General features: G+C 54.6%; 8 protein-coding genes across 8 annotated transcripts; 4 read left to right on the plus strand and 4 right to left on the minus strand.

Annotated features, from left to right (window-relative positions):
- The first annotated feature begins 202 nt into the window (after window positions 1-202).
- LY79DRAFT_185225 (ribosomal protein L10.e) lies at window positions 203-1,726 on the plus strand. The gene is made up of 4 exons (XM_060551342.1): window positions 203-227; window positions 297-370; window positions 626-1,010; window positions 1,071-1,726. Exons 2-4 carry the CDS (start codon window positions 326-328, stop codon window positions 1,304-1,306), a joined length of 666 nt encoding a protein of 221 aa, XP_060414662.1. The 5' UTR covers window positions 203-227; window positions 297-325; the 3' UTR covers window positions 1,307-1,726.
- On the minus strand, window positions 1,726-2,983 carry LY79DRAFT_185235 (uncharacterized protein). Its single transcript, XM_060551343.1, has 2 exons — window positions 2,896-2,983; window positions 1,726-2,836 (listed from the first exon to the last, which is right to left on the minus strand). Exon 2 carries the CDS (start codon window positions 2,677-2,679, stop codon window positions 2,146-2,148), a length of 534 nt encoding a protein of 177 aa, XP_060414663.1. The 5' UTR covers window positions 2,680-2,836; window positions 2,896-2,983; the 3' UTR covers window positions 1,726-2,145.
- A 1,361-nt stretch (window positions 2,984-4,344) lies between these two features.
- LY79DRAFT_669422 (uncharacterized protein) lies at window positions 4,345-6,069 on the plus strand (the record flags this gene model as incomplete). The annotated part of the gene is made up of 1 exon (XM_060563638.1): window positions 4,345-6,069. One exon carries the CDS (start codon window positions 4,345-4,347, stop codon window positions 6,067-6,069), a length of 1,725 nt encoding a protein of 574 aa, XP_060414664.1.
- Window positions 6,070-8,993: 2,924 nt separating this feature from the next.
- Window positions 8,994-11,888, plus strand: LY79DRAFT_514542 (uncharacterized protein; the record flags this gene model as incomplete). Its single annotated transcript, XM_060554625.1, has 1 exon — window positions 8,994-11,888. The coding sequence occupies one exon, from the start codon at window positions 8,994-8,996 to the stop codon at window positions 11,886-11,888; it is 2,895 nt and encodes a 964-aa protein (XP_060414665.1).
- Window positions 11,889-11,948: 60 nt separating this feature from the next.
- Window positions 11,949-12,647, minus strand: LY79DRAFT_185364 (uncharacterized protein). The gene is made up of 2 exons (XM_060551345.1): window positions 12,366-12,647; window positions 11,949-12,310 (listed from the first exon to the last, which is right to left on the minus strand). The coding sequence occupies exons 1-2, from the start codon at window positions 12,526-12,528 to the stop codon at window positions 12,009-12,011; spliced, it is 465 nt and encodes a 154-aa protein (XP_060414666.1). The 5' UTR covers window positions 12,529-12,647; the 3' UTR covers window positions 11,949-12,008.
- An 86-nt stretch (window positions 12,648-12,733) lies between these two features.
- On the minus strand, window positions 12,734-16,460 carry LY79DRAFT_185377 (ribosomal protein L19). The gene is made up of 4 exons (XM_060551346.1): window positions 16,300-16,460; window positions 14,287-16,225; window positions 13,575-14,231; window positions 12,734-13,522 (listed from the first exon to the last, which is right to left on the minus strand). The coding sequence occupies exons 1-4, from the start codon at window positions 16,351-16,353 to the stop codon at window positions 12,939-12,941; spliced, it is 3,234 nt and encodes a 1,077-aa protein (XP_060414667.1). The 5' UTR covers window positions 16,354-16,460; the 3' UTR covers window positions 12,734-12,938.
- A 273-nt stretch (window positions 16,461-16,733) lies between these two features.
- On the plus strand, window positions 16,734-18,121 carry LY79DRAFT_552598 (haloacid dehalogenase-like hydrolase). Its single transcript, XM_060557722.1, has 2 exons — window positions 16,734-17,145; window positions 17,352-18,121. Exons 1-2 carry the CDS (start codon window positions 17,015-17,017, stop codon window positions 18,001-18,003), a joined length of 783 nt encoding a protein of 260 aa, XP_060414668.1. The 5' UTR covers window positions 16,734-17,014; the 3' UTR covers window positions 18,004-18,121.
- Window positions 18,122-18,630: 509 nt separating this feature from the next.
- Window positions 18,631-20,923, minus strand: LY79DRAFT_185271 (kinase-like domain-containing protein). The gene is made up of 4 exons (XM_060551344.1): window positions 20,207-20,923; window positions 19,998-20,155; window positions 19,411-19,942; window positions 18,631-19,355 (listed from the first exon to the last, which is right to left on the minus strand). The coding sequence occupies exons 1-4, from the start codon at window positions 20,492-20,494 to the stop codon at window positions 18,768-18,770; spliced, it is 1,566 nt and encodes a 521-aa protein (XP_060414669.1). The 5' UTR covers window positions 20,495-20,923; the 3' UTR covers window positions 18,631-18,767.
- Between the last annotated feature and the right edge of the window lie 294 nt (window positions 20,924-21,217).

Raw genomic sequence — 21,217 nt, forward strand, 5'->3', positions numbered from 1 at the left:
ATGGTTTAGTTTTGCTCAAGTGAACACTGCCCCGCACCGAGTCGCTCCGATGCAGCCAATCAGGTCGGCTAGCCACCTCCCTTCTTGTCTGGCTTGCGTTGAAACCCTAACGCGGCAATTACGCGAGCCCAGAGTGGGTCCGATTTGGCCACCGCTTGCTTACCCAGCGGGTGCTTTGAAATCAAAACTGCGTCTCGGATTGACGCATCGTAGTAACTTTTACAAAAGTGAGTGACGCCCAAATTTCGGTCGGATTTGACACCCATCAACTAACTAACCACCAACAGCGTAACGAGTGATCCCGTGAGATCTCAATACCGTCAAGATGGCCCGTCGTCCCGCTCGTTGCTACCGGTACTGCAAGAACAAGGTGAGCCGACTCCATCACACCCTGGCCCCTTCCGATGACCTCCGAAATTCCACGACAACTTTTGCGCATCGAAAGAAGAGGAAATGAAGAAAGGGTGGCACTAGGAGGAGGATCTGTGTCAGATCATAGACCAGGCCAACGGACACGATGACGACGATGCGCAATCTTTGAGATGGAAAAGCGAGGATGCCATAGGGCTTGGGAATGCCTTCCCACGCGCCTGGAACAATGATGCTGACTTGGCCTCCCTCTTAGCCGTACCCCAAGTCCCGCTTCAACCGTGGTGTGCCCGACCCCAAGATCCGTATCTTCGATCTTGGACGCAAGAAGGCGACCGTCGATGACTTCCCTCTCTGCATCCACTTGGTCTCCAACGAGTATGAGCAGCTGAGCTCCGAGGCCCTCGAGGCCGCCCGTATTTGCGCCAACAAGTACTTCGTCAAGACCGCCGGAAAGGAGTCTTTCCACCTCCGCGTCCGCGCCCACCCCTTCCACGTCGTCCGTATCAACAAGATGTTGTCTTGCGCTGGTGCCGATAGACTTCAGACTGGTATGCGTGGTGCCTGGGGTAAGCCCAACGGCACTGTCGCCCGTGTCAACATTGGCCAGATCATCATGAGCGTCCGCACTCGTGACTCCAGTACGTTCGCTATCGAAACTGTCCCTTTTTACTGTTGTGCGATGTCTAACAAATCTACAGACAAGGCCGTTGCCCTCGAGGCCCTCCGCCGCTCCCAGTACAAGTTCCCTGGTCGCCAGAAAATCATCATCTCCAAGAACTGGGGCTTCACCCCCCTTCGTCGCGAGGAGTACCTCGAGAAGAAGGCTGCTGGCCGCGTCAAGGTCGACGGTGCCTACGTCCAGTTCCTCGCCAATCACGGCTCTCTCGAGCAGAACATGAAGCGCTTCCCCGATGCCTTCGCCTCTGAGGCTTAAGGTGTGGGATTCGTGTTTCTTCTGGGATTTGGGTTTCTACCGGCTGGCGTCTAAAGTGGTTGCATGTCAACATGATGGGAGTCATGCTGCGGCAGACTCTAGATAGGAATTCAATCATTGGTACTTGACAAACATGCACTTGCATCTTTATAGCGAGTGAGAAGTGGAATGTCAGGTTCGTAAGCAGGCTTCGAAAAGCGGCCTACCCAACGACGGAGGCTATTACATGGCTAAAGATTATTTGCATGACATTCTCTCCGAGAGATGTAGTTGGCTGTGAACTTGAGGCTGAAGCCAGGATGATGCCAATTTCAAATCATGCGTATCGAGTGAAAATATCGTGGTGGACGGTCTGGCCCTTGGATCACCCGTGGTAATGAATGACACCATGGGGGCGAGCGCGTCCTCGTCTAGGTCACGCTGGCAGCTTAATCTGCCCAACTGCGCCCAGATGTCTCAAATAAGAAAGAGAGTCCCTAAGGGAGAAGAGGCGGGGGTTCCCCTTCATCTGAGTACCTAGGTAGCAGGAATAAAGCGCGGTTTGACGCCGGACGAATAACGACTGTTGTGATGCGGCAAATGTTAAGTACGTAATCCAAGTGGGCAATCCTCTTGGCCGCCCTTTTCTATTCTCCTGGGCTCGGGAAGAGACCGTGGGCTTGAAGCGCAACGGCTGGATCGGGGACGCCATGAAGTAAAATTTCCCAGGTACTATACACGAGCGGTGGCTTCTCACTACGGCACTGCCTTGGTGTACTGCATGTAGTTTTAGTAAGCCAGTGCAGGAACAGACCGACCATCGATCCGCCAGAGATGCAATGCAAATGGCAGATGCCGTATTAAGATTTGGCAGAGATCCTAGTGTAGATGAGATGGGATCGCAGTCGTCGGCCAACACCGAGGGAGGGAGAGGGCCGTGCGTAGCGACCTTCGGAGACGTGGGCTACCGCTAGAGAGGCGGAAGATGGAGGGGGTGGGTAGCGATCAGGTCCCCCAGGTGACCTGATGACGTTGTCGAAATAACGGATGATATCGGGGTGAGACTTCTGTGGGCTTGGGGACTCGATGACAAGTGCGACTGACTTGGAGGCCGTCGGGATGTTGCCGCCAAAGAAGGTTGGAACGTCTTTCTGGTACTTGTGGTCGAGGCAGGTCCGGCCGGTTGGCAGTATTCGTACCTTGAACATTTGACCTCCCAGAGATGCACGACTCGTGAGCAGTGCGGGAAGCCTCCCGTGCTTGCTCCGAAAGTCGGGATGGGTGTGATGGCAACGGCGAGAGAGTCGTTCGAGAGAACGACGGAATGGAATGGCGCATTCGATCACAATCTGTGCTTCTTCCATTTCTGGTCCCATTTCCTTTTTTTCATTCATGTTTTTATTATTATTACTATTATTACTATGATTGTTATTATGATTATTATTCGTGTCTCTCCCGGTCTCTCATCAAAGGGCCGAAGGCTCGAAATTCCAAGGCATTGATTTACGCGATGAAGCTGGCGGGGGCTGTCTTGGGAAGGGATACCTGGCGCTGCTGCTTCTGTCAAAATTCGCAAATGGGGGGGTCAATATGCATCATATGGGCCTGACTTATTGAGGGCGAAGATGGCCGCCAATGTGACCTTTTGCCTGACTTTCTTCATGAGTCGGACCACACTCGGAAGGCAGGAGGTAGACTGGACACCGTCTGGTGTTTAAAAGTTGCCTCTCAGCGCTCCGGGTCTCCGGTCTGGGGTGCATGCAACAGTTGTCCAAACGGGTTGGTGAGAATGGGGGACTGAGAGCCAGAGGAATGAGATGGGTGGTCTCTAGGTACTAGAAATGACACGAGGATTACCTCACCTCAGTCCGTTCCAGCCGGTACCGCGAACGCAGAAGAGTCTACATGTAATATTCAGGAAACCAAACAGAGTTCAAAGCTCCTTATCGCCATGTCTCATCATGTCTACCGCTCAGGGCGCATCTGAAGTATTGTAGACGGGTGGGCTTGGTAGTCCATGACTCTTTTCTTGTCTTTTCCCCCTCGGAGCCCAGAAACAGCAAACCCGGAGCTTGTACTTCCTTGTCATGTTTTTTTTTCCCTCTCCGGCTATTGGGCACCTGAGCCCCCCCCCCCCCCCCCCATCAACTTCCTTCTTCCTGTCTCTCTGTAGTGTACGGAGCCAATGTCCCAGATTCATGGATCAAAGTCAAAGGTTCCTTGAAGTTGGGTGTGGTTTACCCTTGGATCCCTTGCTGGTCGCACGCGAGCACATCATTCGTCCACTTATCTCTCCGGTCTGACCTTGCGCCATTCACCCGCCTGCCCCCCTTCCTTCCAGTAGTACAGTCCTATGTGTGGTGCGCCCCTCCAATCTCTACCCTTTTCTTCTTACTGCGCCATTGTGACGAGTCGTCCTTCCTGGTTGGAGGTGTGTTGTCTGAGAATACCGCGCCTGTTCCGCCCTTCCGTCGAGTTCGCCCACTTGTTTCGGGGTTACTCGTAACGTCGATCGGTGCAAGGTACATGGCCGAAGTGGTAGGTGGTTGTACTGCGGTACTTGGCCCGCTCTTAGTCGGTGACGCCTTAATCGGTGACAGTGACAGAGAGACCCATCCGTCATGGCCCCCATGAGAGCCCACCCCTCTCACCCCCCAGGCCCCTTACCCTCTTATCCTCCATCCCGCATTCTTCCTTTTCATCCCCCTTATCATTTGTTGGTCCCAGTAGATTGCTGCCACATATATCCGCCGTGGCCTGCGTCTGACCGACCGACAGTCGACTTCTTTCCTATTACGAATGCTTGAACAGCCTCGAAGCTAAACCCCTTGCTTTACTCATTCGACCTCGAGACTTTGTCAAACTACGAACGGACACCAAGCTACTAATACTAGGCGCTGCTACCGAGGCGTCACCGCGATATCGCGACCGGGGGGCCTTATCGTGATTGTCCGCCCATTCCTTATCGGACGAACACAACTTTACCTGTCTCTCCGGCCTATGATTGCTTCCTTCCCTCAAACCGTCGACCTCACAACTTGTCAAACAAATCATACATCATGGCTTTCCATCAACCTACAAGGCGGCCGTCTCAGCTGCGTGCCGCCCGTCCTTTGCAGGAGGAGGAGCGGGATGTTCCCCAGCTCCACGTCGAGGACCCAGCTGCTACCGACCCCTCCCACTCGTGGGTGCTCTTCGAGCCTGCTGATGACACGACAACAACGTCGTATCTCAGCGAACAGGACGAGTCTCTCACTACGCCGGGCCGATCGAGGCTTAGTGACATAGGCAGCCTAAACACATTCGTACATTCAGCCCGCGACACCGAGTCCCGACATTCCGGCGTGCACTCGAGTGCCGTTGAGGAAGAGTTGGGCGAAGACGATGCCGAGCTCGACAGTCTTGACAGCCATCTGCCCGAATTTCGGACGGTCCCGAGCCTCTATACCCATTCTGCGGGTGCCGCTGCCGCCCAGAGTGCTCCCGTGCTTCCTGCCCACGATGGCTTGGGGTCTTTCAGGCTAGATGGCCCTGAGGTCCAGGAGCAGATCTACGCCTTTGAGAGATTCAACCCCAAGCGCGTGCGAACGCGCCGCGAGAGTTTAGATCTAGCCCAGCTTGAGATGGGAGTTGAAGAAGAGCAAGAGACACACAAGCTACAGAGGATCGAGGCCTGGCGTCTAGAACAGAGTCGAATCCTTTTGGAAGAGATCAGCAGAGAGACGAGACGTCGCCGACAGTCCATGGTTTCTATCAGGTCAACTGTAGCGGCGGAAGACAGAAATGCCGAGGATGTTGCAAGCCTAAGTGTGGTGGGAAACGAAGATGATGCTGACAGTATGGACTGGCATTATGAACCGGCTGACGCCACCAAGGATAACGAGCAGGGCCTGCTCGCCAGTATCACCCGCAAGGTCCTCAACGACCTAGGCATCGACGAGAGACTACTCTCGATTCTGCTGGGAGAGCAATTTTTGTTTGACGACGACCTGTCAACAACCCCCAAGACGGGCGCGGACCTGTCCAGCACACCCACTCAGGAGACCAATGGCTCATCTTGGCAAGTGCGGGCGTTGGATCACGTAGCAAAAGAGCTTGGCTTAATGGTCAACCAGCTGTCACATCATCATCCTGGCGCTTTTTCAACATACACTTGCATGCAACAGATGCCTATTCCCTACGCCGGCTTGCCAGCCATCCCAGAGTCAGGTGCTGATACGCCAATGGCTCCCAAGGTACAGGAAGTGTCCACGAAGATGCCCGAGTTCCAGCCAACAATGGTTCAACACGCGCGCCCCATCAACATCCCCACCGGCCGGCCCCAGTGCGACCCTACCGCACTTTTAAGTAGGGATGAGCCAACCCCATTGCCCACATCTTTTACGCAAGAGGAGTGGGAGCAAGATCTGGACGTTAATCTCGTCTTCCGGTACTTGCGATCGCGTTTTACTTCGCGGTCGACTCCGTCCGCTGCCTTCACAACCGGTACTTCTCACCTTGCCACCTCAAGCACACCAGATACAGCAGCTAAAGCCGCGCGGGTGCGCCAGCATCACCCGCTCGTCTCCCGAGCCCGACCGGTAGAGCGCAGGACATTCAAGGCGACGACGCCGTCTAGCCCCGCTGCTATGCGGCATGCGTCTAGCTGTGCTAGTCATAGCACACGGCGGTCGGCGAGACGCAGCAGCGTTTCGTCGCGTCACTACTGGGACATTGGGGGTTCCATCGGAACGGGATCAGTCATCGCCTCGGTTGGTCCTATGGGAAGCTGGGGCGAGGTTTGACGACTTTCAACTGCATCGGAGGCATAGAATCGCTTTTCGCCGTCCTCTCGAGCCGTGGCCAACGACTAGGAATGGGCGTCTGTACACGATAGATGTGTATTACTGCATGAGCTAGCGGGAGTTGAAGTAATATATTGGTGTTTCAGCGGGTGATTTGTGTGTCAGCATTCAGCATCACAACCATGTAGGGTTGGTTGGAGCTATCGGGCATCTACAGAGACCATATAGATATGATCGAGCTTAGACAATCGAAGGCGTTTTTATCCCGATTTCACTGTAGTGTGCATAACTACTACGGGTAACGCAGGTATAGCAGAAGATACCATTAGTCGTGCATGATGTGCAAAGACACCCACCCCTCCGAAGCTTCGAATACCGTAGATAAACCGGGCAGACATGGTGAATGTGGGGGGGGGGGGGGAGGGTCTTGGCTCCGAGCGGGACTCCTGACAGGAAGGGTGACCTAAACAACAATTGGCGAACCCAAAGAATGGTGTGTGCATGCGTGTGTAATCAACCAGAGCCCCGGGCGACGCGGCTTGCGAGACGACACACGTCCACAGAGGCGCATCACGGCAAGTGATCAACCGAGCAGTAAAATATTTTATCACTCATGTTTACCATGACTTCACCACCCTTCACACTGTACACTACAAACGCAGGGGGCAGGGAATGTGTTTCTCACCTTGAACACCTTTTACTTTCATTGATTGTAGCCAACGATGCGCCGCGAGGCTTTGGCTAGAATTGCGTATTTCTCCGGGGGACAAAGCCAGCAGCATCTCGAGGGGTTGTTTTTTACCACCTAAGAACCAGTCAGTCATGCCTGACGCCTCGCCGTGAGCAGATCGACGGGGTTCGGACGCCTCGCGGTTGCGAATGGACAGCATCATCGAACGTCAGCCTGGCGCCGTGGGAGGGGGGACTCCATACGATATGATATGTCTATCAACCAAGGCCCTGCCCCGGTGGCAGTCTGTTCGCCCACCTGTCATTATCTCGCCTAGGCGTCTTGAGGGGTACCAAGGAGGGAAGAGTGTGCAGTCAACCATTTTGCCGCCGCCCCAGACTTTTGAAAAAGAAAAGAAGTTGGGCGCCCTGCCGATTCAGCCAAGTCAACCATCGCTGGAATGGAACAAGCAGCCTCGTCGTTGCTTTTTCGTCCTCGCACCACTCTATAATCGCTCATCCCTCCCATTCGTGGTTGTGGAGCGCACTGTTTGAAACCAAACAGGCAGGCAGGACGGGGAGCAGAACGGGTCGCAAGTCGCTGCAGGAGAGTCGGCTCCCAGTAAGTAGTTTGCTAAGCCGTGAATGTTGGTGTTACAACTTGGAAAAGATACAACACCGCCTCGCATTCGACTTGCGGTGGGGAGCAAGGAAGCGCAGGAAGGACAATACCTAGTGTACATACCTACCGACATAGTAGGTGGTAGGCAGACGAGGCGATTCGAGTGGCCCAGAGGCTGGCATGTCTGTCCAATAGGAAGCTTCCGCTGCATGCCATCCGGCCCCTCAGGAACATGGAGCTTGCAAGGGTCAGCAAGCCACCTGGACACACGAACCCATGACACGGGGACGCGTTCTAGTCGTGAATATCCAGTCTTTTCCCTCATCCCCCCTGCCCTGCTCGGCTCGGCTTGCTTGAAGCCTCCAGGCCTTTGCAGTCTGTTAAGGAATTGCGCTGTGGAAGCGCTTGTCAATGCACATCTCTTGCTGGTTTACAGCGGGCTACAGCCAACTGCAGCGGACGACGAGCCACATTCCATGCCGGACCTCAACCACCGAGTGAGCTCGCGTCGACAGCAATACGTAGCTTGCAACTACCTAGTACACACGTACGTACCGCCATCGCACCTAAACTGATTACAAGCCAGGCACACCCTCCGCCTTAAGCCATCCATCCCATGCGCAATGCCCCATCGCCGACCAGCTCGACACTAATGGATGTCTGCCGCCGACCTCTCACTCACATACATAGCAATGCCATTTTCGTAGACAGCAGATGGAAACTTCAGGACGAGACTCCGCGATATTAGGAACCCTTGCAGCTTCTTTTCGAGTCATTCTGCCAGCCTGCATCTGCATTACATGCCCCCATGCCATGTCATGCCACGCTCCTCCCGATAACACATTGACACACCTCACACACTATGACCTTGAAATAGCAGAGCAGAGCAAAGCAAAGCCGCCGTAGTTCGCGACTGTTTCTCTTCTCCACATTTCCCGTTATCATTTTTGTACAGATACCTAGGTAGGTATTCGTACATAAACCCCCAGCGTCGATAGGTAATCACTCGTCGCACCCCGTTTCCTGCACCCCCCGCCATCAACCGATGTCCTGGGTTCCCGTCCTTGTAGGTATCGTGCTCCAATCCAGTGGCCGCCTCACTTTCTATCAACAACACCTCGTCCTCCGCCACTCCATCGCCCGCCAGACTCGTTTGCCTTTCACCTTTCTCGAGTCACGCAATCATTTTCCGGATTGGTGCGTGTGAATATAAAAGAGACGACTCCCTCTTGCCAGCTTGATTGCTATTTCCAACTCGCTGAACAACCAGTTCGTTTTGGGTGCGTCTGCTCAATGTCTGAGAATTGTCCTGGGTTGGCTTGCGAACACCGACTTTCCAACCTGGGCATTTGGTGTTGTATCTGGACAGTGGACAGAGGGCTAACGACCACAGCAGCTGCGATGTTCTTCTAGGTCTCTCGGATCGCGACCCAGCTGGGCCTTGGTTTGGGCCGCGTAGGGATTTTCTATCTTCCTCCTTCCCAAACACTGTTCCCTCCTCTCCATTTCAACATCAACGTCGTCGACCTCCCATCCCGGTTTATCCCAATAACCCTCGAGTTTCCGCGCCCGTCTAAGCCATCGCCGTCCGATCCGCGCCGCCCAACCTCCCCGATGAATATCGCTGCCGCCAATGGCAACCACACAATTTGACCCCCCTCTGCCGGGCTCTTCTTTCTTCGATATCTATAATGATGGGGCTGCCCAGCGCAACCCGGGCCACCTGCCCGGAGGAGCCTGCAACTATGTGGACTTGACGCCCGGCGCCAATGGAGCCAAGTGCGGATGCCGTCGTTTCTGGAGCCGTTTTGCTGTCGGGAGAGCATACACGGATAACCTGGGTACTGACAATTCCGTCTGGTGCATGTGTTCGCATCACGCCTGCTTCCACGATGACGGACGCGCCGCGAGCGAGGCGCCGGCGCCCACGCCCACGCCCGCATTTCATCCCACGACCACCGCCCAGGTTGGCGGCCAGGAGAACGAGAGGCCGAGAATGTCCAGGGAGCCTCTTAGCCCGGTCCAGTTGCCGGATATGTCTTTTCGGATGCCCACCGGATTCACCCCGACCATGGAATTTGTGAACCTGGATGCAGCCATGGCCGTATCCCCAAAGAAGCCCGAGGATCCCAGGCCTCGCCAACAGGACCATTCCACACAGCGGCCCGAATCAACTCTACAGGATACGCTATGCTGGGGCGAGTTCATCCAGTCCCATTCTGGAAATACTGCGTTGCCGCCCATACCAGCCCAATGTCTAATGCAATCTCAACCCAGCTCCACTACATCATCCAGCCAGGCTCGTTATCTGCGTCCGTTTTCCGGAAAAGGTCTCCAGACACTCAGTGGTGTTGCTGCTTCCAATGTGCAAACTCCGCGAAAGGACAGTTTTCAGGATGTAAACCCACCCGCCCGACAGGATCAGCAAGCCAAGCACGACGCCGGGACTGTGATGCTTCACAGCGAACGCGGCGCAGATACTCCCAGGGCTCCCCAGTCTCCAGGCGCCTTTGAAAAGGTTGATGCTGTGTTTGTCGGACCCTCCCGGGATACCTTTCGGCACCTTTCCGACACGGTTCAAGGACACGAGCACCGCCTCGAAAGGCTGGAAAACGTTTCATTTTCTGCTGCAGGCCACGATGAGTGTCATGAGAAGCACGACGCCACCGATCTTCGTGTGACCGACCTTGAAGTCCGGGTCGAGGAGGTTGAGAAGCTCATGAACGATAACAGCAGTACTGCAGGCCGTCGCGTTGACCGTCAAACCTTTGATGAGTCGACCAACAGCGTCATCTCGGTTGCAACTAGTACCACCACCCGCGCCGGGCACTCGGGTGAGATATTCAACCAGATCCAGTCGTTGCAGTCTCAGATCCTTCAGCTTCAATCGCTACTCCCTACGAATGCTCGACCTTGGGAAATTGAGGTTGTGTTCCTGCCTTTCCCCTTGAAGAGAGTCTGGCAGGAGCTCCAGGATTTCAAGTCGGAAGGCCCTTCAAGCTTGGATGAGTGGACGCAAATGCCCAACACCATGAGCTCTGCAACTCTGAGAGCACAATCACCCTTTTGTGCGGGGTGGGCTGATCCAGGCCACGACTACGAATGGTTGATGGCTAAGGCGTGCAGTCCCATGAGCATCATCAACAAGAGATTGGAAAGCCGCGGCCTGGTGCGCACCATTTCCATCAAGGGATCCGACGCCAGAAGTGTCCAGGCAGCACTGCACGCTGCCTTCGGCACTACCTTCGTCGAGCTCTCGGGCGGCTCGCGCTCGGCCTCACGGCGGCGCAGTCTTGATAGCAAGACGAGTCGCTTCCTGGGATTGCAACAGCCGTGGGTCCCGCTCCGTAAGATCCACAAAGACTCCCGCCTCCGATTCTTGACCCCGGCAGAGATGATCACACCTGCTCTCTGGGATGTGTCTTTCCTCAACTCAGTTATCATGCGGTCTTCTGAGCCTCGCCTCTTCATCACTCAGCCTGAGGCCTACCTCCAAGATCTGCCAGCCTACGAGAGTGGCTGGAACTGGCAACGGCTCCGAGAAGTCAGCCGTTTTTACCCTAACTCCCAAGCAACCGTACCCGAGGCCGACGCACGAGAGGACTACTGGATGTGGAATGACCAGCTTGACGAGACCCCAAGTGCCCAGTCATCTTTGAGTATGCGACAGGCTGGTCAGCGCGTCTCAGCCTCCCCTTCTCTACACCAAATTGCGATGCAATCTTCGATGCGATCCTCTAGTCCCATGATGGCCCGTGGTCAAACACCCGCTCGGGAGCGAAGATCATCCAAACCCTCGTACATCCGTACCACCTCATTGCCTCCGGCAGTTCCTGCGAATTACTCGCCGTCACAGCAAATCAAACGTCGTGTATCCTCCTTCGGACAGCAGAGAGCGGCCGCTCATATCCGCACTAGTCCGCCGAATATCATGACAGCTTACAAACGGCGCCGAACTCGTTCTCCGAGCCGACCCCTCAACACGCCCCGCTGGACCGTATCACCAAGCCCCATGCCTGGTGTAATGCCCTCTGACGAGCGTCATCCATCGACTCGAGGGATCACGCCACACTACTATGCCACCCCGTATAGCAACGCGCCGGTGGCAGAGACACGCCTACGTGGCACAAGCGGCGGCGTGGATGGTTCACCTACAGAGGACGATGAAAACCTGGATCCAGACTACGGTAGTACGAACCCGTATGACGAGAGCGACGAGAGCGATTACAGTGTCGAGATGGCGGCTCAGCCAGTTCCAGCTAGAGAGGGCGACTCATCGTACTCGCGGCAGATCCAGCTGCCTGAGGATGAGCCTTGGCCAGGCATCGAGGATCAGGACCACATGTCGGACGGCGAGAACATCGACCCGCTCTTCACCCCGACGGCCGATGACGACATCCACTCTGAAGTGAGCAGCCAGCCTTCCGAGTATCCTAGCACCCAGCGCGGCTGGCAGGTCCCTGGCGCAGACGGCGGCGTTGGCTTCCACATCCACGAGGACAACGAACGCATGCAGGGCTGGAGCTAAGAAAATTTCCGCATTTTTTATCATATACGATCCCATTTATTTTGACGAAGCTGACGCAGCGAGCTTGGAGTTGAGGCTGTTTAATCGACTATATATACGTTACCATTTACTCACGGATGTTCATGGGGAGATTTCGCGGTTATTCGTCATGGCGTTCAGATAGTGCGCGGCTGTTTGTTTTCTCGGGATCTGATCTGTAACACATCGAGGGTCGATGCAAGTGTCCCTAGTAGACTGTTCGCCAGGGAGATGACGTACGGGATCAAAGAGATGGAAGAATCGGTTCGATTCGGGGCATACAGTTTGGTTTATGCTGAACAGATCCATGTAAAAAGTATTGGGGGTTGTTTGCGTCCACGTACATGATACGTCGCGGTTGCCGGGCGAGCTTGGATGGCTCAGGGCCACACTCAGCTTTGGTGCTAATTGTATAGTTAGGGTTGCAACTCCTCCATGTCTTACAATTGACGAACTCACACGCATACCAGACCTTGACGTCGCTGTAGGCCTGCCGCCCTTGGAGTTGCGGCCGGCGTAGCCAGGACGCTATCCCGACGTCGGATGCCCCTTGGGCTACATTACTTGTCCTTTGGCGGGGTATGCACGCATCCCGAAAGGGATCGCCTGTCATGGGGGCCATGTTTCCCTACCGAGGACCGCATCATTCGAACACGCGGGCTCACATCCCACATCCGCCCCGAGGAAAGATGGTATAACGATGGTTAAAGACTACTACGGCTAGTCTATGTAGGTATAAATATGTATTCGTGCCTTGTATCATCATGCCCATATCGCTTTTTCGGCCCCCGCCCCCAACGAAAGTGAACCTGGTATTTGGATGGCGGGCGCATCTGTAGAGTTATCCCCAGTAACAATGCATGTGCGTGTATAGTAAGACCAAACGTCAGCTCGAGGCTCCGTCGCCTGTTTCATCAGTCATTCGCCCCTTTTTATTTTCTTCCTTTCCGTCTCTTTACCCCTCAGCTTCGATCCGTGAGTCTTCATCGACACGATCCCGTCCGTTTCTCTTCTGGCGCGACGGGCATACGTTTATTGTAGCAAAAACGCCTCGGTGTGAAGGACGCCAAATAGGTTCTCAACCTCCCGCTCCACGCACTCCAGTTCCTGTGCGACTTGGGCTGTGACCAAGGTGTACGCGTACAGTAGCGCGTAGTCCTTTTCTTCCACGACCACGTTGTTCTTAGTAATCGGGCCGTTGTATCCGTTGCCGCTGGTCTGCGGCTGTACTCCCTCGCCATTTCCGATCTTAGGGGACGGCGGTTGGTGATTCTTGCGGAACTGATAAATCTTGCCCAACAACCGGTCCTTGTTGCCCACTACCGAGGGGATCGCGTCGGTGAGCGGGTACTCGAGCATCATAGAGCTGGCGAGCACCTGAAACACGTGGCATATGCGGTCGCAAAGCTGTGCCCGCTCTGGTGCCGTATATTCAAGCAACGCCCTCTCACCAGCGGACAGCTGGCCTCTTCTAGAGGTCACCAACCGCATGGCGTGGAAGCCGTCCAGGATTTTACCAGTGGACTCCATGATGCGAGCATAAGCGGCATCGGGGAAGGGGCCACGAAGTTCGTATTCACTCTTTGCGGCGCTTCGCAAAGCCTCGAGCTTGAAGGCTGGACCTTGTGTTAGCATAGTCGAATCGCTGTGCTATGGGTGGCTCCTTACCGTAACGCTGGAGCGCCTGCTCCTCGCCTGCCCTCATGTACGACCTTGTATTGTCACTCCTGAGAAGCATAGCTAGCGGGCCTCTCTTCCAAATGAGCCCCAACTGGAGGTAGAGCACCGATAGGCCCTCCTTGAACTTCTTCCTGCCCGAAATGGGCCAGATTGCGCGGCAAACAAAGATACCCCAAAGGATCCCCAGCGAGACCGCGACGAATCTGTGGTAACAGATCTCGAACATGAGAGGATTCGAACCGCCCTCGTCGTCATCATCGTCGTCTACCTTTTGTGACAACGAATAGGCGTAGAGAACAGTGACGTTCCAGGAAAGAAGCGTAATCCTGCCAAAGGGAGCGTTGCTCTTAACCAACATCATGTAGAAGCTGAAAAAGCTGACCATCCAACCCAAAAATGCAAGAACGAAGCCATTTCCTTGGCTGAGGGCCCAGGCTATCATAGCAAAGCTGACTCCAGCAATTGTGCCGATGAACCTCGCAGTCCCAGTGGTGTTGGCCGCTCCAACCGTCATGGACGCAACAATCATGAAGGATAGCAAGCCCCATTCGCCGCGCCAGTGCTGGTATGTCGGTCTTGTTGCCGGAATGAAGGCGCAGGCCGCCCAAACCATGGCACCAAAGCCTACTTTGACACCGAATCGAACTGCAAAGAGCCGTTAGCAATGCTGCAGCCAAATGGGCTGATTTCATCAACTTACTGTCATCACGCGCCAAGACCCTCAAAGATTTAAGAAGCTGCTGCGAAGCAAATCTCATGATACTGCTTGCATTCGGCGCAGCGTTCCAACTGAAGGTATCTCTTTGTTTAATCATAGTATCCGGGATACCTCTTGGCACGGCCGACTTCCTGATAGCACGCACAGGCTGCTCGGCGGGTTCCATAGGTTGTTGCAGCAAGCGCTCGGTGTCTAAATTATTTGGGTCGGCTTCCTTGGGCTTTGTGGGCGATGAGAAGTACCTCCAGATCTTCAGCCAGTTCCAGCTGCGAGAGCCAATTTCACGGGCGTACTTCAATTCTTCCAGGGCTGTTAGATATGCGTTGATGTCCTCGGCAACATTCTGCAGACTAAAACTGAAGTGCCCGCAGGCAGCAGCGACCTCCTCAATATCTGCCTGGATCTTCTCGGATCGTGCTCTGCCTAGTTCGATACTGTTGTAAAGCTCTTGAAGGGCATGCGTCCTTGCGTTGCTGTATAGCATCATGGCGTCCTGCAAGCTATGCTTGAAATGGGGGTTAACTGTTATCGTAGAATCTGCCCCTTTGGCGAAAGCCTGTTCCCTGAGGATTTCTGACAGGGTGTACGCCAAAGATTTCATTGAAGGGCCCAGCAGCGCGATAAAAAGCTCGAAGATCTCCGACGGCGAACGAAATGTCGGGAGTGGCGCTGGCGGCCCATCTGTCGTTTCTGTAGGACTTGGGTGGCTGTTATCGTCGTCAATCTCGTCGTCCTCCTCAATCGACGCTAGGCTTGCAAATCGGTCCCGAGCACCCTTGAGGTATTGGGACATGGCGCGGGACAACGTTGGAGAGAATACTGTGTTTCCAGGAGACAGTTGTCCAGCCATGGGGTCCTGTGGAATTTCCTTGAGCAGAGTGAACTGCGTGTCGGCCGCACTCCTCAAGCCTCCTATAGCCTGCGAAAGGGATTCTAGTGACTTCACCAAGGCCTTTTCCAGATTGTAAATCTTCTCACGACCCAATACCCAGTGCTCCAATTTGGACTCTCGTAGGCTCTTCGTCATCTTACCGTACGTAGTTTTGTACAGCCTCGCGACCTGGGAGAAGTCCCCCGACATGATCTCGCTTTCGGAGCCGTTCAAGAAGCCACGAGTGATCATGGAGAGCATGTCCGCGAGCGATACGGCAGCAGAGTTCGCGGAAGCGCGCAGAAGCGCCCTCGCCGATACCCTCCATATCAAGAGGTTGACTGTCACGGTGATCGTGATACCCATAACCAACATCTTCAAAACTTGCACGATCTTGACCTCGGAAAAGTGCCCTTCATGGATGGCCTCCTCTCTAGTAACAACAGATATGATGCCGATCGAGGAAAGAGTGCAGCCCACGTTGACCAGGGGGTTGTTCAGCTTCTGCTTCACCCATCCGATGAAGCCCATACCGCCGCCAATGCAAAAGGTGAGAATGAGGACGTGCGAAAGTGGTATGAGCCCAAGCTGCCCTCCTACAACAACAGAGAAAGCCATTGCAAGCACGGCTACAAGCTCAGCGTATAGAACGGCAAAAGTGGCGATGGCAACGGCCTCGACCATGGAACCCCACGTGCGACTGGCGTGGAAGTAGACCGTCAAAGTCGCGACAACGTGCTTTCCATCGGGCTTGCCCAGAAAGGATGAGATGGGCGAGAGGAACGTCGCCATGCTCCCCAGGAGGTACGCCAGGGTGCATTTTAGCACACCCTTCCCTGCCGGTGACCGGAGCCAGGCCCAGAAGTGGCGTACGGTGGTCTTGATATTATGCTTGACCACATCGATGGATTCGCGCGTGGTCTCGGCGGTCAGCAGGGACCGGTATCCATTCACTTCGGGCTGTGGTATCTCGATGCTCGATCCGCGGAGGGAGAATTGACGGCGGCTACGCTCGCCGGTGCCTGCGACGATGAAGGTACCATTTCGGAGCTTCTGGGGTCGCATCGCGGGTTAGCTACAGATCGCGACATAGCAAACTTCTCGTCCCAGCACGTGTCACTCACGCTCCGTTTCGACGGCCGCCTAGGTGGCCATTGGTTCGTGTTCGACGAGCTCATAACGGCTGGGTGTTGCGCAGCACCCAAAATGCAAGCCGTGGTGGATCGTGGAACAAGAATGCGCTCTCGACGAGGGAGCCTGGTAGGAGTCGCCTGTTCTAGATAGGTTCGGTTCCAATGTAATGTAGGGGTAGCGGTAGGGATGAACGTGTGGCGGTCACTGCTACGTCTAAGGTGACATAAAGTTCAATATCCCTGTGAAACGGCACAGCTTCTAAATCAGCGATGCCAGGCCCTTATTCATTGCCGGCTGCAAAGGCGCCTGAATGAATCCGCAACAGCTGGTCATTCGCACGGCAAGCTTTGGCTGCTTTAAAGATTCTATAGGTTGGGCACGCGGTACGTCACATGGAATATGAAAGCTCCTTCCTCCCACACCCCACCTAGACCTTCTCCTGCCTTACAGAATATTCCCCATGCCCGCCATCGACCATGCCGGGGTCTATACTATTGTGCGACACACCCAACTGACTAGGTACCTAGTGTTACCAGCCCACTAAGTCTCTTATCGGTTTTAGTTGCCAGACTCCACAAGAGCTTGAGGACTGTCGAAATATCGCGATAACAGTTGACCAAGACTCCAATACCACACACATTCTGCGGTTTTCCCCTCCTCTTCTGATCACCACCATCAACCATTGTTGATAGTATAACTATTTCTATGAAGAAGTTCGTGTCAACTATGGCAGCAGTTACTCGCCGGCAGTTTGCTCCGTTGAAACCCGGCGCCGCGGCCAACTCAAACGCACCTCGACTTAAGGGCATTGTCTTCGACATGGACGGGACGTTATGGTATGTCTTGATAGGCAATTTGTTTGAGTCGCATTGTTCTTTTCTTGTTTTCTTTCTCGAAGCGAGGAAGATGCCTGAACCCGAGCCAGTCTTGCACTTCTCTCTCCCATTTGATTCGCAATTCATCCGTTGAAGACTCAAACATAAACCCCCATCTTCATGCGTCGTCCCGTCACTCTGTCTGCTATTCACTAACAAAACACCAGTGAGCCCCAGACCTACATGTTCGGCGAGATGCGCCGGGCTCTCGGGATTACCAAGTCCGTTGACATCCTCGACCACGTCTACGCTCTTCCCACAAAGGAGGCCCAGGAAACGGCCATGGATTCCATCCGCCAGATAGAGCGCAATGCTATGGCTTCCCAGGTCGCCCAGCCGGGTCTGGCCGACCTCATGTCCTACCTCGACCGCCGCAGCGTCCGTAAGGGCATTTGCACACGCAATTTTGACGCTCCAGTCGCCCACCTGCTCGGCAAGTTTCTTGAGGGCTCACTCTTCGAGCCCATCATTACCCGCGACTTCCGCCCACCCAAGCCCGATCCAGCTGGCATTTTGCACATCGCTCGGAGTTGGGGTTTGGTCAAGCCAGCAGAGTCACAGAGGGGTCCTAGGGACGAGGCTGCGGAAGGGTCACAAGCAGTGCAGGGCGATGCTAGTGAGTTGATCATGGTTGGAGACTCAATCGACGACATGACCGCTGGCCGCAGGGCTGGTGCGGCCACGGTGCTACTCGCCAACGATGTCAATGCGCACTTGATTGATCATGAACATACTGACTTGGTGATTCGCCGGCTGGATGAGCTGATTCCCATCCTCGAGGAGGGATTTAGCGGTAGGGAGTTGACGCCTTCAACATGAACGGAGCCAAGCGTTGACTGCAGGTTTGCTGGTACAAACAAGCTTGGCTGTTTGTTCACCTAATGACACGTTCTTGGCCGAGAGAGAATTTACGGGGTGATAAGTGCATAGCAGATTGCTCAAGCATTCTTTACTTTGTCTAGACAGCATGCGGGCTCCAATGAAATCCATCCTCCAAGCACGCCAGATACAATATCTCACACATGAGTGGCCTTCCCATTCGACCAATCCACCCTGCCTTAGTCGCAATCGACCAAGGCCATTCTGTCCAAGCTTTGTAGAAAAGCCTGGCTGTCGACAGCTTCAGTAAGACGCCCAAATTTGCAACAGCATGATATTGATACGTGCGCCAAATAATGCTGAAGGGGAGAGCCGGGGAAGCTTTGCTGCGGTCGGACCAACTACCCGACTGTTGGATCTTTGCAAGAGTGTCAAAGTCCGGCATATCTGGGTTGTTTCTAGATAAAAGGATCCTCCAAGCCAGCGACATTATCTGCGCGAAGTTTCCCGTGGCTTCTCATGTTAGGTATCGGTGACCGCTTGGACGGGTAGATCGGAGCTGACGCGATCGCTCCTTCCATCAAGTTGTCAGACGATGGTCGATAAGCTGTCTGCGCAGACACATTGCAGGTTCTCGGTCCTTGATCGAAAGATGAGTCTGGCTGTTGTAGGCAAACGGCGTGGCCTGATGCTCTATTATGCAGTGATTTTGCTTGGTGTGGTTGAGGCGCAACACCGTGGATGTAGTTTGAGCCCTCTTGCAACTAATTGGAGGTACCATTGTACACATCATTGGCGTAACTTCTGGGCGCCGGTGGCATACCGAATGTTGCCTGTCGTCGATTCTCACGTCTTGTGTCATCGGGAGTCCCCTTTCGAGGAGGGGCAGGCGGGAGAGGACCATTGGGGGCAGGGCGAACAGGCAGGCTGAATGAAGTGGCATTGGCACTCACAGGGCCGGCGCTGCTCGGGTACTCGCCAGATTTGGGAATAGAATTGGTAGTAACAATCCTCTGTCCCATTCCAGGATGGCCGCCCGGCTGTCGACTGCTTAAGGGGTTGAGCCCGTTTCGAGTAGGGGAACGGTTGGAGTGGCTGGCGAGTTCTCGCGGGGAGATGATACCAGCACCCGCTATAGGGATCTCTCCTGAAGTTGGCGTATCGAGAGATCTATCATTTCCAGACCCGCCGTGGTACGTAGGAGAATCATTCGAGTTCAGAAGATCACGAGTGGCCGGTGACAGTTGAGGCGCCAAGTGAGATTTGCGGTTGTCTCTCTCCATCATCCCCACCGCCCACTCTCTGAGGTCGACCGGTGTTCTCTTCGCAGCCTGGACAAATGGATCACGGTCCTACATTGTAAACATCAGTGGTCAAGTTCGCCGACGGTGATAAACTCGGACTCACAAAAAGCTCCTGGGGAGTAGGTCTTTCGTCGGGAACCTTGGAGAGACACTTTTGAATCATGTCTTCCAGAATCGAGGGGAAGGCATCGCTCTTTGGTAGTCTAGGCGCGGGCTCGTGCACAATTTGCTGCAGAAGGTCTAAAATACCTGCCGGTGCACACTCTCCGTCCGAGAGTTGCTCGCTTGCGTTGAAAGGGAATTTGCCAATGGCCATTTCCATAATGGTCAGACCGAAGCTCCAGACATCGGACTTGACTGTGTACTTCTCACCCTGAATTCGCTCAGGGGCCATGTACGTCGACGTTCCGACAAAGGTGTCTGCAACCGAATTGATCAGTTCGCCAGAAACACCAAAGTCACACAGCTTGATGCTTCCCCTGGAGTTGACAAGGATGTTGGACGGCTTGATGTCTCGGTGCATGATGTGATGCTTCGAGTAAAGATAGGTCAATCCTCCCAGTGTAGCCACAGCGATTTTGCCTAGCACATCGACTCGAACGGGACCGAAAACCTTTGATACACGATCAAGAGCACTGGGATACGAATCAGTAAAAGTTCCCGGCGCTATCTGGGCGAACTCGAACTTACCCAACATCCATGTACTCCATACACATGATGACATCGTTGTGGTCATTCAGAAAGGCGCCGTAGAAATTTACGATGTACTCGGAGGAGCAGCCATGCATGATCTGAAGCTCACGAACGATGCGCTTGCGCATCTCCTTCTTGGCTTCCACGTGGATGACCTAAGGCTGGTCAGTATCGAGCCCATGCGCGCATCCAATGAAGCTACTGACCTTGCGTGCCATGACAGTTCCAGTCAGAACATGCTTGACTTTGCTAACAGTGCCGCCATTTCCTGAACCGAGCTCCTTTAAAATCTCCAGGTCCTCTGGTCTCAGATCCAGCTTGTACTCGATACCGATTTCCAACTGCGCTGACTGGTCGCCGCCATCCTTATCACGGGGATCGTATCCAGCTATGCTAGTCTCAGCGGTGGGGGGAGGCTTGGGCGCAGCAGGCGTCAGGGCGAGGCCCTTGACGTTCTTGCGCTTCATGGATCGAGGCGCAAAAGGATCGGCCATGGTGGGCTAATAACTCTCACTCGGAGAGATTCAGTACAGAAGACCGAAAGCGAAACTGGAATGCACCAGCGAATACAGCGACGAAGAGGTCGCTGTCATGCCCTGTTGGCCGGTTGGTTACAGGTATGTGTGACCCAATAACCTGTTCTTCCGCAGCGTTGCTAGAGCCGTGGCCTGTGCCGTCTCGGAGCTTGTAAACCGTCGAGAATGTTGACTGCGGGCTGCGCAGCGGTGGTGCAGCAGAAGCGGATGCCGAAGCGCCTATAGTCGAGAAGGTGCAGAAATCCGATCGACTCGTGTGAGCGAGTGTAACGACTTGTCACCGGGACGCACCGCGCGATAATCGGCGTTGTGTCGGAGAAGGTGTGGGCGAAGTGTGAAGGTTGGAAGGTCCCGAACTCAGTGACTGAATGCCAGGTGAGTAGAACGTCGGCGCGGGCGTGGGCAGTTCTAGTATCAGGCGACGAGACGATGTACAGTCTCCGAGGTCGACAGGTGGCTGCTGCGGGAAAGGGGCTCGAGAGGGGGTAAGAATGGTTCGAAATTTATTGGTGTGATTGCTCTCGATGGTGTTCCCGTTTCGGCCAAGGTGGGGTGCGAGGTAAGGTAGGGAGGCGACTCCGAGAATGAGCGAGGGGGGAGGGGCGAATAGCAAGAAATGGGCAACGTGCTCCGTGTTGCTGTATATGAGAAGGCCTCGTAGAAGTAAATGCGGTCGCTCTC

Source organism: Colletotrichum navitas, assembly GCF_030913465.1.
Source record: "Colletotrichum navitas strain CBS 125086 chromosome Unknown LY79scaffold_26, whole genome shotgun sequence".
In the NCBI taxonomy this organism is placed as follows: Eukaryota; Fungi; Ascomycota; class Sordariomycetes; order Glomerellales; family Glomerellaceae; genus Colletotrichum; species Colletotrichum navitas.